Here is a 20,524-nt window from a genome sequence, read left to right as displayed (position 1 = left end):
AGTAAAGAAAATATGCTTGTAAATATGCTTGGTTTTTTCTCACTTTCATTATAAATTCAGCCTAGAGCTGGAATTTGATATTCCACTAAAGAAGAGGAATGGAGGAAGAAAAGGTGTTCACTTGAATGTAGACACAGGGAAAAGGAGACCTAAAAAAAGTTTCAGATTCCTTACTCTTGAAACCTAATCCTCCTGCATAACCTTTACTTATATAACTTACCATTGGTCGAGCATCTTCTCGTTCTAGGATCTTCTGAGTCTGATCTGCAGGGAACTTCAGCACTGTTGTTATAACCTTGGCCATTGTCTAGAATGATACAAGTCATCTATAAGCAATTTCATTTTGCATGAAAATGCTTTGCAGTATTTTAAAATGCATTTTATTTAAGAATGCTGGATACTATTTTTAGCAATGCCAATGGAAAACAGTGAAATCAGTAAGATGCAACTGTTTGTTCCACACTGTAGAGACATATTATGTGAATTACATGAAAACCATGAAGGCTCATCATTTCATATTGTCACAAACCTCAGCTACTGTGGTATCTGCTCAAACAGATAGTGTTTGAAATAAGACAGTGTACTGAACACACTGAATGCTAAGAAACAGCTGGCAGTCTTGTTTCATGTATCCTGCCAACCAAGAGGCAAAAAAATAAAGTTGGACTGGAGGGCAAGATAGTAAAATATCACAGCAAAGAAATGGATACCCCTTGGTCAAGCAGTTTACAAAGAATGTGACAGGTTACAGGTTACACATTATGACTGTAATTCCTGACTCTTAGACCCATATCAACTCTCCACATTTCTCTTAAGTATCCAGCACTAGTACATAACTAGTGCATTCATTAATGTCTCCACTTAATACCATTCCAGGATCATTTACTAGGCTGCATAAATGGCAGTCCACCCTAGATAATTTGTACAGATTCTTCTGAATTCCTTTCAATAGAGAGTAAATGTCCATAGAGATCACCAATTCCACTGCCAAACCACCTTTGAGACATGGCATACATATCTGCACTACAAAAGGAGATCCTGAACAGAGGAAGGCCACTAGAACGACCTTACAAGACAAAAAAAAAAAAAAAAAAAAAAGCGCCTCTTCTGGTCCAGGAAAACAAAGCTAAGAGAAATGTATATCTGCCCTGAGGAGATAAATCACGACATGGATATTTTAATTCAAGGACTGTGCTGGGGGGAAGAAAAGCCAATTAATTCTTTACTAACGTGTAAGACTGTGTGTTAAAAGATTGTTATCAATTGTATCATCATTGCTCATGGTTTTCCAGTCAGTGTAGCAGGATGAAACCTGTTCTCAAAACACAGTTCAGTAAATTTAAGATTATATGATATAATCCTGATGAGAGCAGACACTCAGCTCAGTGTCTTCCAGCAACACATGTAGTGATTGAAAGAAAACCAGCAGATGCAATTAAATTGAAGCAAAACTGAAGAGACTGAAAGAATATAGAAGAGAGACCTAAAGTCAATTTTCTTCAGCGCTGATTGTAGTTTATTGCAGTTATTGAAGAAATCAACTGCAAATTTTAGTAAAACACTGTTAAAAAGGGAAAAAAAACCTGCAAAAATTTTTAATCCGAAGTTTTAAGACATGTATAGCAATGTTTTGAAGATCAGTACGATGATCAGCGATAATGAGTGAAAAAGAAGTTTCAAATTAGGTTTTCTTGAATGAAAATTTTCTGTGCCTCAGCTATCTGCACTAGTTTGCAGCTGTCTCAAGACCTGTTTCAAGCTGAAACACTGCTGACAGATAGTTTAGCCTTTTCACTCTAAGTCACTCACAATTCAAAATCATAAAATCCACTACTGTACATATTTTTCTTTAATTATTTCAGTCATTTGTTATTGAAGTAGGAGGCCCATCCAACGAGCCACAGGCTTGTGAACAGAAGGTAACTAGTGAGTCTCAGTTTTTTGGATCAGGGATTTGTATTTTTAATAAAAAAGGAATTAATATCAAAATGAGAAATGGGATAAAAAGAGAAAGAGGAATCTCCTAAGGACAAAATGTCCTGCACAGTCCAAGCTCTGTGTACAGAGCACAATGAGAACAAAGCTAATTAACACAGAAACACAGAAACCTACATAAAACCTCTTTGCTTTATAGTAGTTTTAGTTGAAAGGAGGGCAACACTAGAAGAACTCCAGGGAGGAGGAAAAAAACCCCAAACCAACAAATAAAAACATTCATTCACATACAATTTATCATCCAAGAAAAATGTTTGTGTTACAACATATCTCCTTTGAACCTGGTCAATCTCTAAGCACCAGTATTGTAAGAAGCTAGTAAAATTCCAACTTGGGAATGATTTCACAAGCTTGCAGTGTACACCAAGAAGCCGACTGAGCAGCTTTCCATTACTTTTAAGAGCAAATTAATACCATCTAAGGTATACAGAATTGGAAGTCCTATAAAAACACTGTTAGGCAACAACCGAAGAGATATTTCACCATCCTCAGGGCTACTAACAAACTATTATTTAATCCAACTGTTACTTGCCACACTTGTGTCAAGATGACATCATAAGAGCACTTTTGCTAATATTGTGCATATCAGCTTTCACAGGACATTAAGCTTGACTGACAACAGGACTTTTGGTAACAAAATCATATCTACCTATAAAGGTTTTTGTCTTCGCAGGTACACTGGTGAGAGATGCAACAATCCCCTTCCCCTGCCATTCATTTTGGCATTCTGACAAAGTTTTTAAGGTATGGATCACGCCTCTTCAGGGAAAAAACGTCAAAGCCTATCAAATCCTGTGTCAGTATGTCATGGTTTAGGAATAGTATTCCCCAATTCAGTGCTTCCCACTGAAACACCAGCTGCTCACTCCCCACCCCCTCCCCCTGCCGCGGGACAATAAAGCACAAAAAATGGGGCACAAAAGGTGAAGATCCCGGGTTGAGATAAGAACAGTTTACTAGCAACAGCAGTGAAATAAGAACATGAACAGCAACAGAATGTGCAAGGCAGCCCTCCCCTCCCATCCCTTGTGCATGGAGGTGAGGTGGTACAGAAGAGTGCCAGGGTCCTAGCTGCCCCTCCTGGCTGCTGCAAAAGTTAACCCTGTCCTGGCCAGAACCAGGACACAGTAATAAACAGCATGTAACAAATCACAAACACGTGGTACTTCATATCTATCCAGCAAGGGGGTTAAACTGTACTCTAACCTGAATCACTTGTCATCATATACAAATGTCCATACCTTTGTCTCACGACCCATCATATATTCAAAGAGCACTTTCCTCAAGTATTCAAACTCAGTGGGCTCCCCAAACAGGGAAACATCAGTACGGTGAAGGTTTCCATCTGTGTAAACAAAAATAAGAGAATATTTATACTAAGAGTCACTTGTATGAATCTAACTTTCACCAATGGCATGAAACTGAACGAGAACAAATGCCAGATTCTGCACCTGGAACGGAGCAACTGCAGCCCTGCAGAAAGGAGTCTGGGAGTGCTGGTTGACAGCAGGTGCAACAGGAGTCAGCAGTGTGTGCCCTGGCAGCCAAGAGGGCAAATCACATCCTGGAGTGCATCAAACACAGCATCATCAGTCGGTCAAAAGAAGTGATCATCCCACTGTACTTAGCACTGCTGCAGCCTCACCTTGAGTACTGTGTGTGGTTCTGGGCCTCATAATTTAAGTAGGATGTTAAGGTATGTGAATGCACCCCGAGGAGGGCACCCCTGATGCTGGGTAAGGTGTTGGCAGGCATGTCCTCTGATGAGCAGCGGAGGACTCTGGGTTTGTCTGGTTTGGAGAGGAGGAGGCTCAGGGGTGACCTCACTGCTCCCTACAGCTTCCTGCAGAGGAAAAATTGAGAGGCAGGTGCTGGTCTCTTCTCTCTGGTATGTAGTACCAGGACACACAAGGAATGGCTGAAACCTGTGTCCATCAGGGGAAGTTTGGACTTGACATGAGGAAACATATCTTTATCGAGAGGGTAGTCAAACCCTGGAATAGACATCCTAGAAAGGTGGTGGATGCCCCATGTTTGTCAGTGTTGAAGAGGCGTTTGGACAGTGCCCTTAAAGCCATCCTTCAACTTTTGGTCAGTCCTGAAGTGGTCAGGCAGTAGGACCACATGATGGTTGCAGGTCCCTTCCAGCTGAACTATGCTGTGCTATGCCTCTTCCTACCTGCTTCTCTCCCTACCAGTTCATGCTGGAAAAACTTCTGATGACATTTCTTCCTAGCCCTGCACCTGCAGAAGGCACTGAATACCCATAACCATGTCCAATCCTTGGCTCTGTCATGTTGTGGGAAGAAGGCATGTACCTTCTGAGGGGTGTCAGAGCTGTGGATCATCTGGAGATAATCGAACCATCTGCACATATTTGCAAAGAACGAGTGTGGCGTGGTTTTTGAAAGTCTTCTGTGGTCATCAGTTGAGATAGGTTTCTGTAAGACCACAAAACCCCACATCTTTGACACTAGCGAGGGTCAGTGTTTGAGCTCACAGTCTGATGCAGGATGTGCTCCTCAGCTAAATGGTTGCAAATCTTTTGGAGGTGAGCAATATCTGTTCATTTCTCTGTCAATTTTTCTATCTCATGTGAAAACAAAAGAGCCTAGGAACAACAGTAGACCACCAGAGAGAAGGTCTAGCACTGTGTCTTCAAAGTGGCCAACCATCAATGTCTAAAGGAGAGCACATGTGCAATGCAAGTCTACTTCTGTCAAAGTCATGGGGGTGCTCACAGGCCTCAGTGGCTGGGACCAGCCTGTTCTGGGACCCTCACTCCTACTGTCTCCTGCCAAGGGCCCAGGGGACATTGTAGCTGTGTCTGTCTCTGCCCCTACCTCCTGAATAGTCTTGGAATCTGCACTGCAAAGAGCTTAAGAATTCTATTAATATAGAGCTCTTTTAAATGTATGACATAAAACTAAACATCATACAAAATGCTGTGTGATTTGCTCATCTGAAATCACACATCAACTCTATTATAACAGACAAGCTAAAACAAGGATGTCATAAAAATATTATATGAGTGTTATAAAAAAGACTGAGATTTTAATAAATTGTTTCCACCAAATGTATCTTTCAAACAAATGAAAAACCTACTTGCAATGAAAACCGTGCGCTTACCTCTGTATGGTGTTCCAACTGATGTGACATACATATTCTTCTCATAACCTTTTAGCCGGTCTTCCAGTACATGAATCTAAACAGAGAACAGTCAAAATGACAAATGGTGTTCAGAAGCAGCTAAAATAAGCGTAACTGAAACAGTTTTCAGCTCATCATCATCTCCTATGAAAGCAAGATACATTTGCTTTTCAAGGAAGGAATACATTAACAACGGTCTCAAAACTGTCCCAAAAATACTTAAGGAAATCTGTGTGCACGTGTATATACATGTAAGAGTACCTATAGCAGCTGTTATGCATGTATCATATATACATGTGTCTGTTTTATGCATATAAGCATACATAAAAAAAGCACGTGACAAAAATTGTACTTTACCATCAAAAAAGTTTTAGTTTGGAAAAAAGTTCCAGAATTTCATGAAATGCACTGTTTCCTTTTTCACTGTACAAATGTTTTGCTATCCAGTATCATAAGCATGTGGAGCTTTCATTCTCAAGGGACAGAGAAACACTTTGAAAAGTACACAGCTCTTCTGAGAGCAAGTATGAGTGAAAACTATTTGATATGCCTATTATTTTCGTACCTGGTAGGAGATGTACCACATCATCACTTGAAAAGAACTAATCTTTTAATACTGCAAATGCAGAGAATCAAACAAGAATACTTTTTACTTGTTCAGTATCACCCTTACCTGCTCTTTCAACTCCTGCTCTTTCAGTTTTGAGTCACTGACTAGTGTTGTCTTCTGTGCAAGCTGTGCCTGAAAAAAGAGTCACATATAGAATTCATCAAGAAACTACCGAAAATACATTATAGATACCTTTGCAATAAAGCTCTTTCTCCTTTTTCTCCTTCTATTCTCCTTTTAACACACAAACTTAAAGACACAAAAGTAGTATTTCAGCTTTCAAACTGCTCTAAAACAGAAGTATTAGAGAGCAAAATCAATAACATGTAAGGCTTACCTTAAGTTCCGTTATTGTGACCTAGAACAACAAAAATTTAGATTAAAATGTATGAAAAACACTGGGAGATTGTATGAAAAGCACTGGAGAAAGAAATATCAATCATGTAGTTCTGATACAGTGTGTTAATTGAGGATGACAAAAACTGAAATGAGCAAATCAAACAAACACTTTATATGTTATGTAACTTATTTGTATTGACAGCACATATTTGCATTTTAACTTATTTGTATTGACTGTACATAAAGTTTATATTTTAGTTCTCATTTGACTCTGTAAGACAATTATAATAAATAGAACTTCAAGAACCTAGTATTTCCAAATCTGTATGAAATATTGGAGATAATAACTGAATGAGTATGAAGTAGATCCTATGATACCCTAACTACAGTAATACTATTCTTACCATTGCATCTTTTCCTTAATTCTTCAAGCTGCATTTGAAAATTTGAACATTTACCTGAAATTACCTTCAGCTTAAGAGCTTCATGAGCTCCTCATCTTGCAAAGGTGTTTATGAAGTACAGAAAAAAATCTAAGCTGAAATTTCTATCGTTCAGTGTTCCAACTCTAAGGAAAATAGTCCTTTAGTAGTCATGGGTATAACTAGAGGTTGTAAGTGTACTTTAACATCAAATACTTGATGTGTGATTCTTTTTTAAGGCAATCTGAAACTGAATCCAGAAGTCATACATATTACTTGTTTCTTCCTAAGCCTCTTTGGAATTGTGTTAAAAAGGAGAGCTATTCTCCATCTCTGTAGGCTGATAAAACCTGTGGGTTTTCTTTAGTAGTCATGGGTATAACTAGAGGTTGTAAGTGTACTTTAACATCAAATACTTGATGTGTGATTCTTTTTTAAGGCAATCTGAAACTGAATCCAGAAGTCATACATATTACTTGTTTCTTCCTAAGCCTCTTTGGAATTGTGTTAAAAAGGAGAGCTATTCTCCATCTCTGTAGGCTGATAAAACCTGTGGGTTTTCCTACACAAGCAGAATTAAAGTCATTTTTCTAAGGATGTCAAACCTCTAAGGGCAATTCTTGCTTCTGAAGAGCTCAATCATCTGATCAGACATTTATTTGCTCATACAGAGAGACAGTTTCCCACATTTTTTACATCCAAATACTTAAGGATGTTACTATCTGCCAAATGTTTATCACAGTAAGAAAAACACTGTTCAGATGTCTAGGTACATCTCATGTCAAAGCAGATATGCTATGTGTGATGTTTGGCCTAGAACGACAACAAGCAGCACAGGAAGTTTTATAAGACAAACTTCTGTGATTTGGGAGTCTCCAAGTTTAGACAACAAATCTACCAGTTGCTTACAAAAAGCTGCTTCCAGTCAATGGTTCTGAGCTGTTTTACTACTAGTGCTGAAGGAGAAGAAAAAAAAAAAAAAAAGAAGGTGAGACAAAAAATAGAATGGCAAATAGAAAATGACTGAATTAATTTGACTGCACTGTAAAGTCTACACATGGATTTGTACAGATCTGCTAAAGTAAGCTGATAAGGTCCACAGACATTGTCCAATTTTCTCATCTAGTCCTGTAATGTTGCATATATATGCTATCATATCCATTCCAAATGTGTGCTATTGTACCAGTTAATACCAAAACTAGTTTCCTACACACATACCAAGGACAGGCAACAGACAAATTAAGACAGGTAAGAATTAAAAACAGTTCTTAATTTCTAAGGAGAAAAAAAGCAAACTACCTCTTGACCCCAGAACAGACTGTGTCTAAGAATCCAATGATCCTGAAATATAGATAAAACAGGAACTGGAAGCCCACTTACTATTACTCTAAATATCTGAGCTTTGACTGGACCAGAAGATGTACCAGGAGTTATGTGCACATGCTTTGAGATGAAATCACCATTGTCAATAGTATCAAGTACGAGATTTTCATTCAGTTAAACCAGCTATTCCAAAGAAACTTGGTGAACAATTTGCTAAATTTGAATTTAGTTGGAATTGATGCCTGTATTCCAGAGAAATCATGGATATTCAGCTTACCCCAAAAAACTCCATTGTTATTTTGCAAGCACTTTGAACCTGGATGCTTTAGATGTACCTAAGTGCAGGCACAACCACACAACCTGGTCATCCTACCCCAACAAATCAGACCTCATTTATCCTTTAAAACTAAGCTGTTTATCAGCAATGTAGTTCTCTGAACTGGTTCATACCAGCCACAGTTGGAACAACTCCTTTGAGTTTCTCCAAGTTCTGCCATGGAGACCTCCAAGGAGTGGAGAAGTGTGGACAAGATTTCAAGACAGGCAAAATTAACTGTTTATTTTGCTTATTGTAAGCAGATTCACTTTCACAACGAGCTCTGATATTTGCAATATTCAAATATGTTACAGCTCTATGCTCCCATTGCAAATCTATCCAATGCATTTCTGGCAAGAACGGAGGAATACATGAAATACCATTGCTGGTATATAGATTTGATATAACTTTCATGTCCTATCAGTGAATATGCAGTCTTGAAGATGCACGTATAATACAATGCTAAATGCCTGCCTGTATTTATAGCAGACTTCTACAACAAACTAAGCAGTGAAACAGTTAACAAAAGTCCTAAAGATAAAGTACTCTTCAGGCTTTTCAGAATCATGTTTTAGGAATTAGGAGTCTCTTAAAGAATCTTCCTCCAGATAATAGGATTATGTAAGATTATCAGTAGGTGGACAACGGTTAATTACAAATACAAGGCACTCTGATACAAATATTTCTGCTTTTTCTGTTGTGAAAACAACACTCATGTCCTGGAATAGTTAAGCAAAGTAATATAAAAGGTATTGTACACAAGTGCAAGGCAGAAGGACAGTGAGGTAATTTCTACTGTACATTTTCAGTGTCAAATGTATAAATTCAGTCTCCCCAGTGCTGCCTGTTGTAAAAATGAAAAATTTAAACGTTAAGGTCAATATGAATTCTCATAAATGACTCAACAACTCATATACTTTCCTGTCCTCCTCCTATAACGAGCCATATTTTCATCATGGAATTCCTCAAACTAAAATGTGGTCTCAGAAAGACAAAAGCAAGCAGTCTGTCTTCTGTCAGTGAAGGGCTCTCTGTCCATAATTGATATATTTAAGGCACTACTTTAGACCCCTCTGACACTTGAATTTAAAAAAAAACCCCACACTAAAACTTACTTAATGTGATTTCCTTTCCTTCTAAAGGGCTCCCAGTAAAATCAACAACCACATGTAGAGGGGGGAAACCCCTTGCCTTAATAGTAACAACAAAACTGGACTTTTAACAACCCAATTAAAAAAAGTAGTATCAAATACTGCAGATTCTAGAGGTTTATTTTGTATGTGCAAGTGAAGGCCAAATATACAAATAAAATCCAATTAGGAATGAAGTACAGAATTTCACACATAAAGATATAAAAAATAACGGTGCCAGCTCACTTTTTCACTGTTCCAATGTTCCTCTTCTGCCATCCTTTGTTTGTTTTCCCTTCGCAAGTCTTCTAGCTGTGCCTCCAACTCTTGAACTTTTGCTGTCATCTCTTCTTCACGGGACTTCAAAATATAGGAAAAAAAATTACTTTCACAATTAATCATCTAAAACCTAATAAATCACTCAAAACCTGAACTACACTGGACAGAAAGCAATCAACACAATTTATGCTATACACAGAAAGAATATGCTTGAAATTTGGTTATAAAAGCAGGTTACACAAGAGGACTGCAGGAAAGAGCAAGACACAAACATAGGTGCTTAAGGGGATTTTTACAGGCCTCAACAATACAGACTACATAGTTAGGATTACACTTGGCTTTAAAAATTACAGAAAAGATCTATTTCTCTTGGGCATTAAAATATCATTCGGGTATAATCCAGTAAGAGTGTGAAGGTCATAACATGCACAAAAGGGGCAGATGATGATACAGTTAATTCCTATACTCTGGAAGTGCTAAAGAATTAAATCCTCTCCTCAGTCACTCTCACAAATATTTTACTAAAGCAATTTTGAGCACATTTTCAGAAACAATCATTTTCCATTCACAAGGGTTTGGAAGGCACTGTGCTGTGTGGAGGAAAGAAGCAGTGGCAAGAATGGTAGGGAGGAAACAAACTTTCCCTGTGTAGGAGAATACAATGGCCTAAATCCCAGCAAGTTAATGCACCTATATATGGCATTTTGCAAAAACAAGTATTTTTAAAAATTGTGTCTCCACTGGCCTTTTTGTGAGATAACATGTTAGGGACCTTATAAAACAGCATTCCAGTTCCAAGTGCATGTCTCCACTGCTGAACTAAACCAAAAATCTATTTTCACTCATGCTAACCACACAGGACAGTGAGCTGATGCTCTGCTATGCAGTAGTACTTCAAAGCAAGTAAGTAAAATTAATCAACTGATAACAAGAACAGAACTGCTGAACAGAAATCTCAGGAGCACAGATTACAGTGACACAGAATATTCACTAGAAAACTAAGTGTAGGACTGGAAAGTTGATCCAGGCTTAATAGATTTAGGGTATGCCACTGCTAAAGAAAGGAATTATTTCCCTGTAAAGCCACTTTATTTTCCCGTAAAGCCACTTTTTAATATGTTCCTTGCACCTGACTTAAGAACAAAACATCTACCCCACGCAGCCCCACAGCCCAAAAACCATCACCAAGAAGAAATAAAGCAAATCTGTCCCCAAAAGCTAGTGAATGAGAAGTCACAGTATCCAGGCAATTTTTACAGCCTTAAAGTTTTAAGAATATCCACCTTCAAGAAAAACCTTGCTCAAACACCATGACCTGCAAACAGTGCTATCTTCTATTCATTCACATGATTTTTCTATATTTTTACATCAATAATAGTTTCTAAGATATTATATTATATATATATATGTGGCCATACTACTCTAGTTAGAATTCCTCAATATCTGGCATATTCAGTGAGGGTTGTTATTTTGGCTTTTGGGGATTTTTTGGTGCTTTTGTTCTTCAAGAATCTAAAATCTTACAATTACTGCTTAATTAAAATAAATCACAATTGCATGCAAATCATTCTTAGTCATAGGGGATAGCTGAAAGGCTGAAAAGAAATTAAACTCAAAATGAGGAATAATACTTCTGTAAGAGGGACATACTTCTGAGCAATTATTTGTATAAACTCCTGAATAGAGGTTAGTATTTAAAATTTTAAAAATTACAGATCAAGTGCTACTGACCTGTATTTACAGTAAAAACTTAATTTTTAATATAGCACCTGGCATACTCTGAAAATAAACAGCATGCTATTTGGATTTAATTACAGTTATTGACCAAGACTTTACAATAAAGTTATAATTCCCCAAATCTTAACGACAAAGCCTATCCTGTACTCACATAGATGGCATTACGACAAAGGAAAGAATACATACCTGAAGTTAAGTATTTTATTTTTAGTCCATAGATAGGCTTAAAATAAGCTAGCTGGAGCACAACACTCAATTTTTCTCTAATTACATACTTCAGTTGAAGAAAAAAGACTTAGGCCCCAAATTACAGGCTATGCTGATTTAAAAAAATCCTTTAATTAGGGAGACTTTCATGAAATCTTATGTGATGAAAGTTTGCATGAAACATAAGAAAATACAGCATAAAGCAAAGTGAAGCATTTTACAAGTAAATCATGTGAAGCTTAACAATCTGAATGATTCTTCCCTGTCTTTAAGGATATATACTCAGTCGTGTTAGACTAAATTTTAGCATCATCAATCATGTTTAAAATGCAACAAAGAGCTGCAAAGTTATATGAGCAAGATTCATTCTTGCAATTAGCTTTATTTTTGCTTCAACTTCTTACCACTTATGACAGAGAGAAACCACTCTAAACAAATGTCCTCACGCAAAATTTCTCAAACCTATCACAAGCCAAGTCAAAAGTGGGATAATAATTGGTAACTTAAGGCTAAATCTGCTGATGCATATGTTCCTATTTCTATCAGAGATCTCAATAAACATGGCACACATTGTTCAAAGAGTACTTCTCAATTTCAGACATATCTGCAATATTTTTTCAGAAAAAAAGATAAAATGATCTCTATTTTTTCTTTCATTCCCTAAAATAACAGAAACAAACACACATATATCTATAAAAGAAATGTGTATTCTGAAATTTAAAATATCGAATTATAGTTTATTGCTGTTCCAGGCAACTGTCATTGCCATCCTTAATGAGATGCAAAAAAAGACACTGTTCATGTCCTCCAATTGAACAGAAGTCAAATTAGCCTAAACCTTCAAGACCACACAATTACTACAGCAGATGTGTTTCTGACATAAGTATGGACCTAAAGAGAGAGCAATTACACCTGCATGACTTCAAATCACACACTTATTTGGGTCTATTAAGTAAAGACCTGAACGGCAACACACTGAGATATGAGAACTCTAAATTCTCCAGAAATGCAGAACTTAGACATGTTACCAAAAAAAAAATAATTATAGCATGCAATTTTTCTAAATTAGAAAATGAAAGAAGGTGACTTTAAATTTAATACCCTGCCAACTCCATCCATCCTGCTAGAAGTTTAAAATTCAGAGTGGAAACCACCAACCTGCTTACAAGTTTGAAATTTTCGTACGAAACAGACATGTTCAGTACATATATCTTTGGACTGATACTGCACATAAACACACAAGTTCACTTACATTTATTACTGCTGATTCTATTCATAGGACATTCTCTTTTATTGCATTACTTGTGCAGACTGGACTAAGATTAATGAGGTTAAAGCCTGTGTGCCAATATTATATATAGGCTAGCACTGAAAACCATTTAACCTTTTGGTGCCATAAATGCTGGACTGGGACTTGGCTAAAACAGGAGGCACCCTGGGAAGGTGAAGCATTCTTAGACTGAAATTGGCTGCTAATCTCTGGCTGAAATGCTACTAGAGCAAAACCATGAAGAAAAACTGTTCATTACAAATCAAAAAGAAATCTTTACTAGCATAAAAACTATGCAAACAGATTGTACCCTGCATAGAACAGAACCTAACTTTAAGGGTTATGGCACCTGTACGGACAGAGCATCAGCAAAAGGAGATACAGAGTGAGACTGACCCATAAACACTGTATTTAAATTCTTACAAAAAGACCACATCACCACCACAACCATAGTAAAGCTTAAATTTCACTCACTTGCCTCATTCCAATCTGAAACATAAGCACATAAGGACGTAACCATATAATTTTTATTTAATGATCAGAGCTAGAGATTAATTTCTGATGTTCTTTCATGTTCATAAACACAGAAACAAACATTTTAATTACAAGCTACATCACCAGACATATCAAGTGCAAATTCAAGCAGTAAGATCTTTACTAGAAAGAACTATAGTTTTTCTGCAGAGCTATGCAATGAAAAAATGTTAGAAATATATGTAATCATATCACTTTTCAAAAAGATACCTCAAGGATTTCTTCATATTTTTTCACAGTTCTTTTGAGATCATCATCTTTTTCCACAATTCTTTTATGCAACTGTGTCGTCTCTATGTGATGATTTTCTATCAATTCATTTTCTACCTCCTGGGCTTTACCTACAAAAAGAAGTTAGGCAATATGAAAAAAAAGCTTTTCTTTTTCTTTATTATGTCACAATAGCACTTAAAAAAGCTTAAAGGCAACTGTGGAAAGCATCTCTATGTAAAACTTGCCAGGAAAACTCATTTTCCACACTGTCAGTAATTATTATGTCACTTCAACCTAATATGTATGAAGTTTGTTGTCTGCATTTTGGTACCTGGAGTATTTTTTTCCTACCTGGTGACAGAACTTTTCTAAAAGTCAATAATTATCAACTAATTCTATCTCCTACTCTGTCTAGAGAAGTGACTGAAACATCTGCAAGTCTTTAGAAATTCCTCACCTGTAGGGGTACTTTCAGTAACTAGGGAGTCAAAAGATATTTTTACTCATTTCTCCAATCTCCAGCTTACACTATGGTGCTAAAGATGAAGAGAAGCTGAAATACGCTGTACTTTAGTTGCAATTAGACATCACACCCAGTCAGAAACTATTAGTGAATGAAGTCTGCAAGATGCAGCTAAGAAAATGCAATTCTGATTCTCAGATGGATCTAAGCTTCTCTAGAAGACACCCTTCAGTGCCATATATTCAACAACAGTGACAGAGTGTTCGGAGCTTGTCCTACTGAAGACAATGTAGCATTGCAATGAAAACTTACCAATGTGTTTCCACCTCTAAAACCTATTTTCATTTTTTTCATTTTTGTGCATACAACAAAAAGGTACCTATGGCTATCATGGGTAACTCTTGCCATGACAGATGGATAGAGAGTGCTAGATCAAAGATCCATCCTGCAGGGGAAGGAAGAACAGCTACATATGCATTTTACAAATCATATCGCAATTAATATTTTTGTGTTATTTCCTGAGCAAGAGAAGTTCTTCCCTCGAGTTCTCTAGGCATTCATAAAACATGATTTGTGTTCGTCACAATCCCAGGTAAAACCCCTTTCCCTAAACAACTGAAGATTTGGTTTTCTGACTATTTTACTGATTAGAGTTCTACTAGTATTTCACTTACTGATTGTCTCTTTTACTGCTGTTTCCAATTCTCTTTCTTTTTGAGCCAGCTGAGTATTGAACTCTCTCATTAGCTGTTTTAAGGTGGAGTTGTGCTTTAACTCAATGTCTTCTTGTTCACATCTGTATGAAAATGTAAAAAAAATACAGCTAGGAAACAAAATGTTTAAAGACTGTGAAAACAGTTTACAAGGTAAGAGATGTGGGAATTTCTCCAAAACTATTTTAGAATGGGATGGTTTTGAATTACATGAATTCTGTGAAATTCAGGGAGGCTTTTTGTTGCCCTCCTATTTAATTCACCTGGAAGGCATAGGCGTTTTATTTTTTAAAAAAACCCAGAATTGAACCCTTTCGAAAGACACAGACTTTTTGCGGAGGAAGATGAAGACCTGGAAGTAAAGAATGTGCCATAAAGAAATCAGAACTTTTAGGGAACGCATTGCTTGAGAAACTATTACAGTGCTGAGCAGTGTACCACACTTCGTGCATTACATATGAACAGTTCTTGATATCATCTGAACATGAAGCTCTCAATACTAAGTTTTAATAAACTTTTTTTCCTGTCTGAGAAAAACAGAAATTTTTTTTATTCTTCGGCAGCACTGAAAATCACCGGAAGTGGAATTACTCTACCAAAAGTCAAATCTCTTTTCTTTATGTTTCTCTAAGTCTATTTAGAAAAATGACAGAAAAATACCAGACATTACTTCTGTGTTACAAACTGAGCTTTAAAAGAGTATTCTTGAGGGTTTAGTGGTTAGAGATAAAGCGAAGAAGAAACAAAGAATTTACCTGATTTTCTGCTCCATTTCTTCCAAGGACTCCTTCTTTACTATGTCAAGCTCTTGCTGATGTTCTTTTCGCAGAGTACGTAAGTCTTTTTGAAGATTAGTCACCTCTTTGCGTAGCTTCTGTTTCTCTCTCTCAGTCTCTTCCAGTTTAGTCTCTAAGTCCTTCTGCTGGTTCTGCATATGATCTAGCAACTTCTGCAGCTCCAAACCAGATTTAGCCCTTTCTTCAGCATTTTCCTCAAAAGCCTTCAGACTGTCATTCCTTTCATCCAACTGCTGCTGTAAACATTTTAGCTTTTCTTCATATCTTAAACTCATATCTTCCATCTCAATCTTATGCACTTCACTTGTCTTCACTAGATTATTTTCTAACTCTTGTATCTTCTGTTCTAAAGATTGACTCACTGCCTCCTTTTCCTGCAATTTTTTCTGGAAATCTCCAATTATATTCTCCATATCAAGATGATTTTGTTCTTTAGCTTTTAATTCTTCCCTACTGCTTGCTAAATCACCACCACAGCGAGCATGCTCATCTGCTAACAATGAGTATTTTTTAGTTTGCTCCTCAAGTTCCTTCCTGAGGTTTTTGGTCCTACTCTGCTCTTCCTGATGGCTCTTCTCAACACTTTCTAGTTTTTTAAGGAGTTCTTCCTGTTTGTTTTGCAGTTCTAGATGAGAGTTATTACTCTCTTGCTGTTCCTTCTCATACTTCTGTAATAATTCATCTTTTTCAGTCAAGTCCTTCTGTAACACATGCATTTTCTCTACATATGTCTGTTTGACACTCTCAAGCATGTCATTTTTCTCTTGTTCTACAGCAGCTTTTACATTCTCTAATTTTTTCAGCATTTCCTTCTCTAATTCTGTGGACTCTCTTGTTGACTTAATATTTTCTTCTAAGGACTCAATTTTGGCTTCTCTCTCCTGCACTTTCTGTTCCAACTCTCTTAACAGATCCTCTCTGTCTTGCTTAAATTGCTGTTCCTTTTCTTCCATTTGAGACATCAATTGCTTTCTAATAGAACCTATTTTTTGCTCTGCCTTCTTTTTCAGATCTGCCAGCTTATTGCTGTTCTCTGTATTCAGTCTCTCTTCTAATTCTTTGAGTTCTTCCTCCTTGCTTTTAAGTATCACTGACTTAACTTTATCAAATTCTTTCTCCTTCGCTTCAGAATCAGCTTTCAGTGAAGCTATTTGCTTCTCAAGATTAAGCACTTTTTCTTCAGCCTTCTTAAACCTACTGTCCTTTTCAAAAGCCAACTTCTCTGCTTGCTGGAGTTGCCAAGCTATCTCCTTTTGCTCTACGTCTCTTTGTTCGTTACGCTTTTTAAGTTCCTCTGTCAAAGAATCATTTTCTGAAGTTTTCTGAGCAACATGTTCTTCTAGCTCAGCAATTCTTGCTGCTTGTTTTTTTAACGTTGAGGTTAACTCACTTTCTTGCTTTTCCCTCCTGTTTTGCTTTTGTTCCAATTCTCTTTTTAAGCTATCAAGACTCTTGCTTTGTTTAGCCAGCTGCTCCTTCAGTTTATTTAGCTCTTCATCTTTTTTACTGGTTTCAGTATTGCTTGCTTCAAGTCTGCTCTGCAAATCTTTAATAGTGTCATGACTTTGTGTAAAACTGGTTTGTGCTTTTGTCTTCCACTCAGACAGCTCAGCCATGCAATGATCTACCTGATCTAGAGCTGATGCTTTTTCATGACTCAGTGTCTCAACTCTGGATGTTAACTCTTGTACCTGGTTTAACAACTGCAACCGATCCTCTTGATGTTGCTTGCTTAGCAGAGACATGGCTGCTTCCTTCTCTGTTAAACTTACTGTGCTTTCAAGTCTAACATTGAGGTCATTAATAGTTTTGTTGAGAGCAGAGACCTCAGATTGTTTTTCCTGGAGTTCCTCCCTCATTGAGGTGACAGCATTGATATTTTCAGATAACTCTTTCCTCAGCTGTGTTATGCAAGTTTCTTTCTCTGATGCTGCTTGCTTCTGATGCCCTCCCTCTTTTTGCAGTTGTTCCTTTTCTGTTACAAGTCCTGCAATGTCAGTTCTCATGGACATAATTAAATTGTCCTTCTCTTGCAGCTCTTGCATTGACTTTTGCAAAGAAGCAGTAGCAGCAGAATGATGCTCTGTTATTTCTCGAAGTTGAGCTTCTAGTTCAGGTATCTTACTTGTTCTGATTAATACTGCTTCTTTGACCTTTGCAGTTCGGCGCTCACAGTCTGCAATTTTGTATGTTATTATGCCAATTTTTTCATTACATTTTTCAATTATTTCATTGCTTTTTGTTTGCAATAAAGCCTCAGCATTCTTCCAATAAGAATCTAACTGGGCTGCAAGTTCTCCTGACAACCTTTTTAACTCAGTTTCTTTTAGCTGAATTTCCTCTATTTTTTTCTCATAATTTTCCTGACCTTTACACTGAGAAGATTGCACAGTTTGGATTTTCTCTTCAAGAGTTTTCAGTGTATCAGCCAGCTCAGTAATTTTGGCTTTGTCCTTCTCTTCAATTGCTTTCTGTTTACTGAGCTGTTCCTGAAGTCCTGACTGCTCTTTCAGGGACTCTGTAAGATCACTTTCCAATTTTTTCAACTGTGTTTTCAAGACACTTTCCTTATCTAACAAAGCATTCACCTCAGCCACTGACTGCCTTAGCTGTTCTTGCAATTCCTTCAGGGACTCTTCCCTTTTCACCCGTTCTTCCTTCAGTTGGGTTACTTCTGTTCTGGACTCCTCCTTCTCAGCACTTATTGTGGCAAGCTTCTGTTTCAGGTCTCCAACTTCCTGCTCTTTCTCTTGCAGTTCCAAATCATGTTTTTCCTTGAGCTCTTCAACCTGCTGATTGAGTTTCTTTTCCCAGCTTTGGATAGTTTCTTCCAACTCCCTCCTATGATCTTCAGCAAGACTCTCTAGTTGCTCCTTCTGATTAGTTTCCAGTGTTGACACAGCATCATTGATTACAGTTGAGTTGGCATGTGTCATTTCCAACATTTTAGCATTGAATTCACTCTCTTTCTGACTTAACTCCAACTGTTTGTTTTCAAGCTCTTTTTTTAGTTTAGCTTCCTGCTCAGCAAGTTTCTTTTTGAAAGTTTCCTGCATATCTTTTGATTTCTGTTTAATTTTCTCCATTTTCTTCTCCTGACATTTTAGTTTACTTTCATACTCTCCTTGTAAAGCACTAATTCTCTCCTCTGTAGCTAACAGTTTCTGTTGAAGGTCTTCCATTTGCTTGTTCTGTAACTTTGTCACATGCTCAATTTCATTTTCCTTCTCAGTTAGACTTTTCTTTGTCTCATCAGCCTCTCTTTGTAGATCCTTCAGTTGACATTCATATTGTTGTGTCAGAGAGGTTACTTTCTGTGTGTTTTCATTACTTTGCTCTTCCAAATGCTGCTTCAGATCATGCACTTGAGAGATGCATGCCTGTAACTCATTCTTGACTTCATTCAGCTGAGATCCAGCTCTTCCTAGCTGCTCACTAAGTTGCAATTTTTCACCTTCAAGATCTGTCAGCTTTTGCCGCAGCTTTGCAGATTCCTCTTCATGAATCTTTACCTGCTCACTAAAAGTGCTCTGATGAGACTCTGAAAGCTCCTCTAGCTTTGCAGACACTTGGACAAGTTCAGCTTCAGATCTTTCTGCAGATTTCTTTAGCTTCTCTTCATGTGCTTTTATTTCTTCCAAATGTCTGTCTTTCTCCTCCAATGATTGCTTGAGCTTGTTCAGTTCCTCTTTGAGTACTTTCTCAACACCTTGAATTGACATTTCATGCTCTTTTAACATTGTTTCGATCTCTTCATTGTGCCGTTTCCTCTCTTCTTCCAACTTTCCTTCCAATGTTTGCTTTGCTTCAGACATTTTACTATTCAGTTCTGAGAGCTCTTGTTCTAAATCTTGACGTATTTTTAGTGCTTCTGATAGCTCAGAAGACAGTGCTTCTAATTCTGTTTGTTTCACATCAAGTTTTTCTAATGTTTTTTCATTCATCTCTTCTATGTGTGCACAGAAAACTGTTTCTTTCTCTTTCAAAATGGTATCTATCTTTTGTTCTTGTTCCTCTCTTATTTTTTCTATTTCAATTATTTGTTGTTGCTTTAAAATTTCAAATTTTTCTGTCCAAAGCTTCTCTTGCTGCTGTTTCATGTTTTCCAATTCTTTATTATGTTTTTCTACTATATCATTGATTTCTTTATTGTGCTGCCTTTTTTCAGACTCTATGACAGTACTTAATTCCTCTGACTGCTTTCTGTCATCTTGTGAATACTCTGCAAGAGAACTCTCCAGTTCAAGAATCCTCTGTAAAAGAATATTTTTTAGAGAAAATGAATATTCTAAAAGTAACAATGTGATTAAATTCTAAGAATTCTTACTAGGTTCACATAACTACAAGTCACTTAATCCACTGTTTTTAGTGAATATCAGCTTTTTCTATAACCTTTTCACTCATCTAGTTTGTTCTAAATTTGCTTTCATTACAGAGTTATTTAATAAAGAGATTTCTATTTTACTGCAGTAAAAATATACACAATATAACTTGAAACAAATGCAACTAATTATAATAAATTAAGTCATTATATTTTTGAGAGATACGTTCACATTTTCTTCTTAAGCTAAAATGCCAACATATAGGATGACAGATATTGGGAATCTACATGTGTATTATGGAGTTTGTACCTATCTACTGATTTATCTTAAGTCCACCTCTCATGGAAATGCTACTGTAAAATTTAAATGCTTCTATACACATAACTTCCAAACTAATATCTGGCAGTGGTGGAATAATGTACAAACTTGCATGAGCAGATAATACAATTTTCCCCATGATATAGAGCCAAGGATACTTCAAAAATTTAAACAAATTTTTTTACTTACTCAAGTATCCTTATAAGTATTTGTAAGGTAGGTGTACCCAGATTAAAACAGCCTAAAGTTTAACTCTTTTGTATAACACACATAAAAACTATGTAGATGGATACAAATTCATATCCCACACCACGATATAAAGCGAACTGATTTCTATATTTAGCCATCTAATCTTGCAAAAAAACTAGGGGCTGCAGCACACCATG

At 36.8% G+C, this 20,524-nt stretch overlaps 1 protein-coding gene across 1 annotated transcript in view; it reads right to left on the bottom strand.

Moving 5' to 3' along the window:
- Positions 1-220: 220 nt before the first annotated feature.
- GOLGA4 (golgin A4) overlaps positions 221-20,524 on the bottom strand; it is a gene marked incomplete at its 3' end in the record, with an annotated part of 35,976 nt that continues 15,672 nt past the window's right edge. The window contains exons 12-21 of the mRNA XM_009072747.1: positions 16,386-19,751; positions 15,457-16,061; positions 14,663-14,784; positions 13,523-13,653; positions 9,519-9,645; positions 7,903-7,916; positions 5,819-5,887; positions 5,125-5,200; positions 3,237-3,340; positions 221-307 (exon numbers count right to left, since the gene is read on the bottom strand). Coding sequence (XP_009070995.1) covers positions 221-307; positions 3,237-3,340; positions 5,125-5,200; positions 5,819-5,887; positions 7,903-7,916; positions 9,519-9,645; positions 13,523-13,653; positions 14,663-14,784; positions 15,457-16,061; positions 16,386-19,751 — 4,701 coding nt within the window. The remainder of the gene's footprint in view (positions 308-3,236; positions 3,341-5,124; positions 5,201-5,818; positions 5,888-7,902; positions 7,917-9,518; positions 9,646-13,522; positions 13,654-14,662; positions 14,785-15,456; positions 16,062-16,385; positions 19,752-20,524) is intronic.

The sequence above is a fragment of the Acanthisitta chloris genome, unplaced genomic scaffold, assembly GCF_000695815.1.
Source record: "Acanthisitta chloris isolate BGI_N310 unplaced genomic scaffold, ASM69581v1 scaffold25444, whole genome shotgun sequence".
Classification (NCBI taxonomy): domain Eukaryota; kingdom Metazoa; phylum Chordata; class Aves; order Passeriformes; family Acanthisittidae; genus Acanthisitta; species Acanthisitta chloris.
Note: the sequence above shows the minus strand (reverse complement) of the source record. Positions and strands in the feature narration are given on the sequence as shown.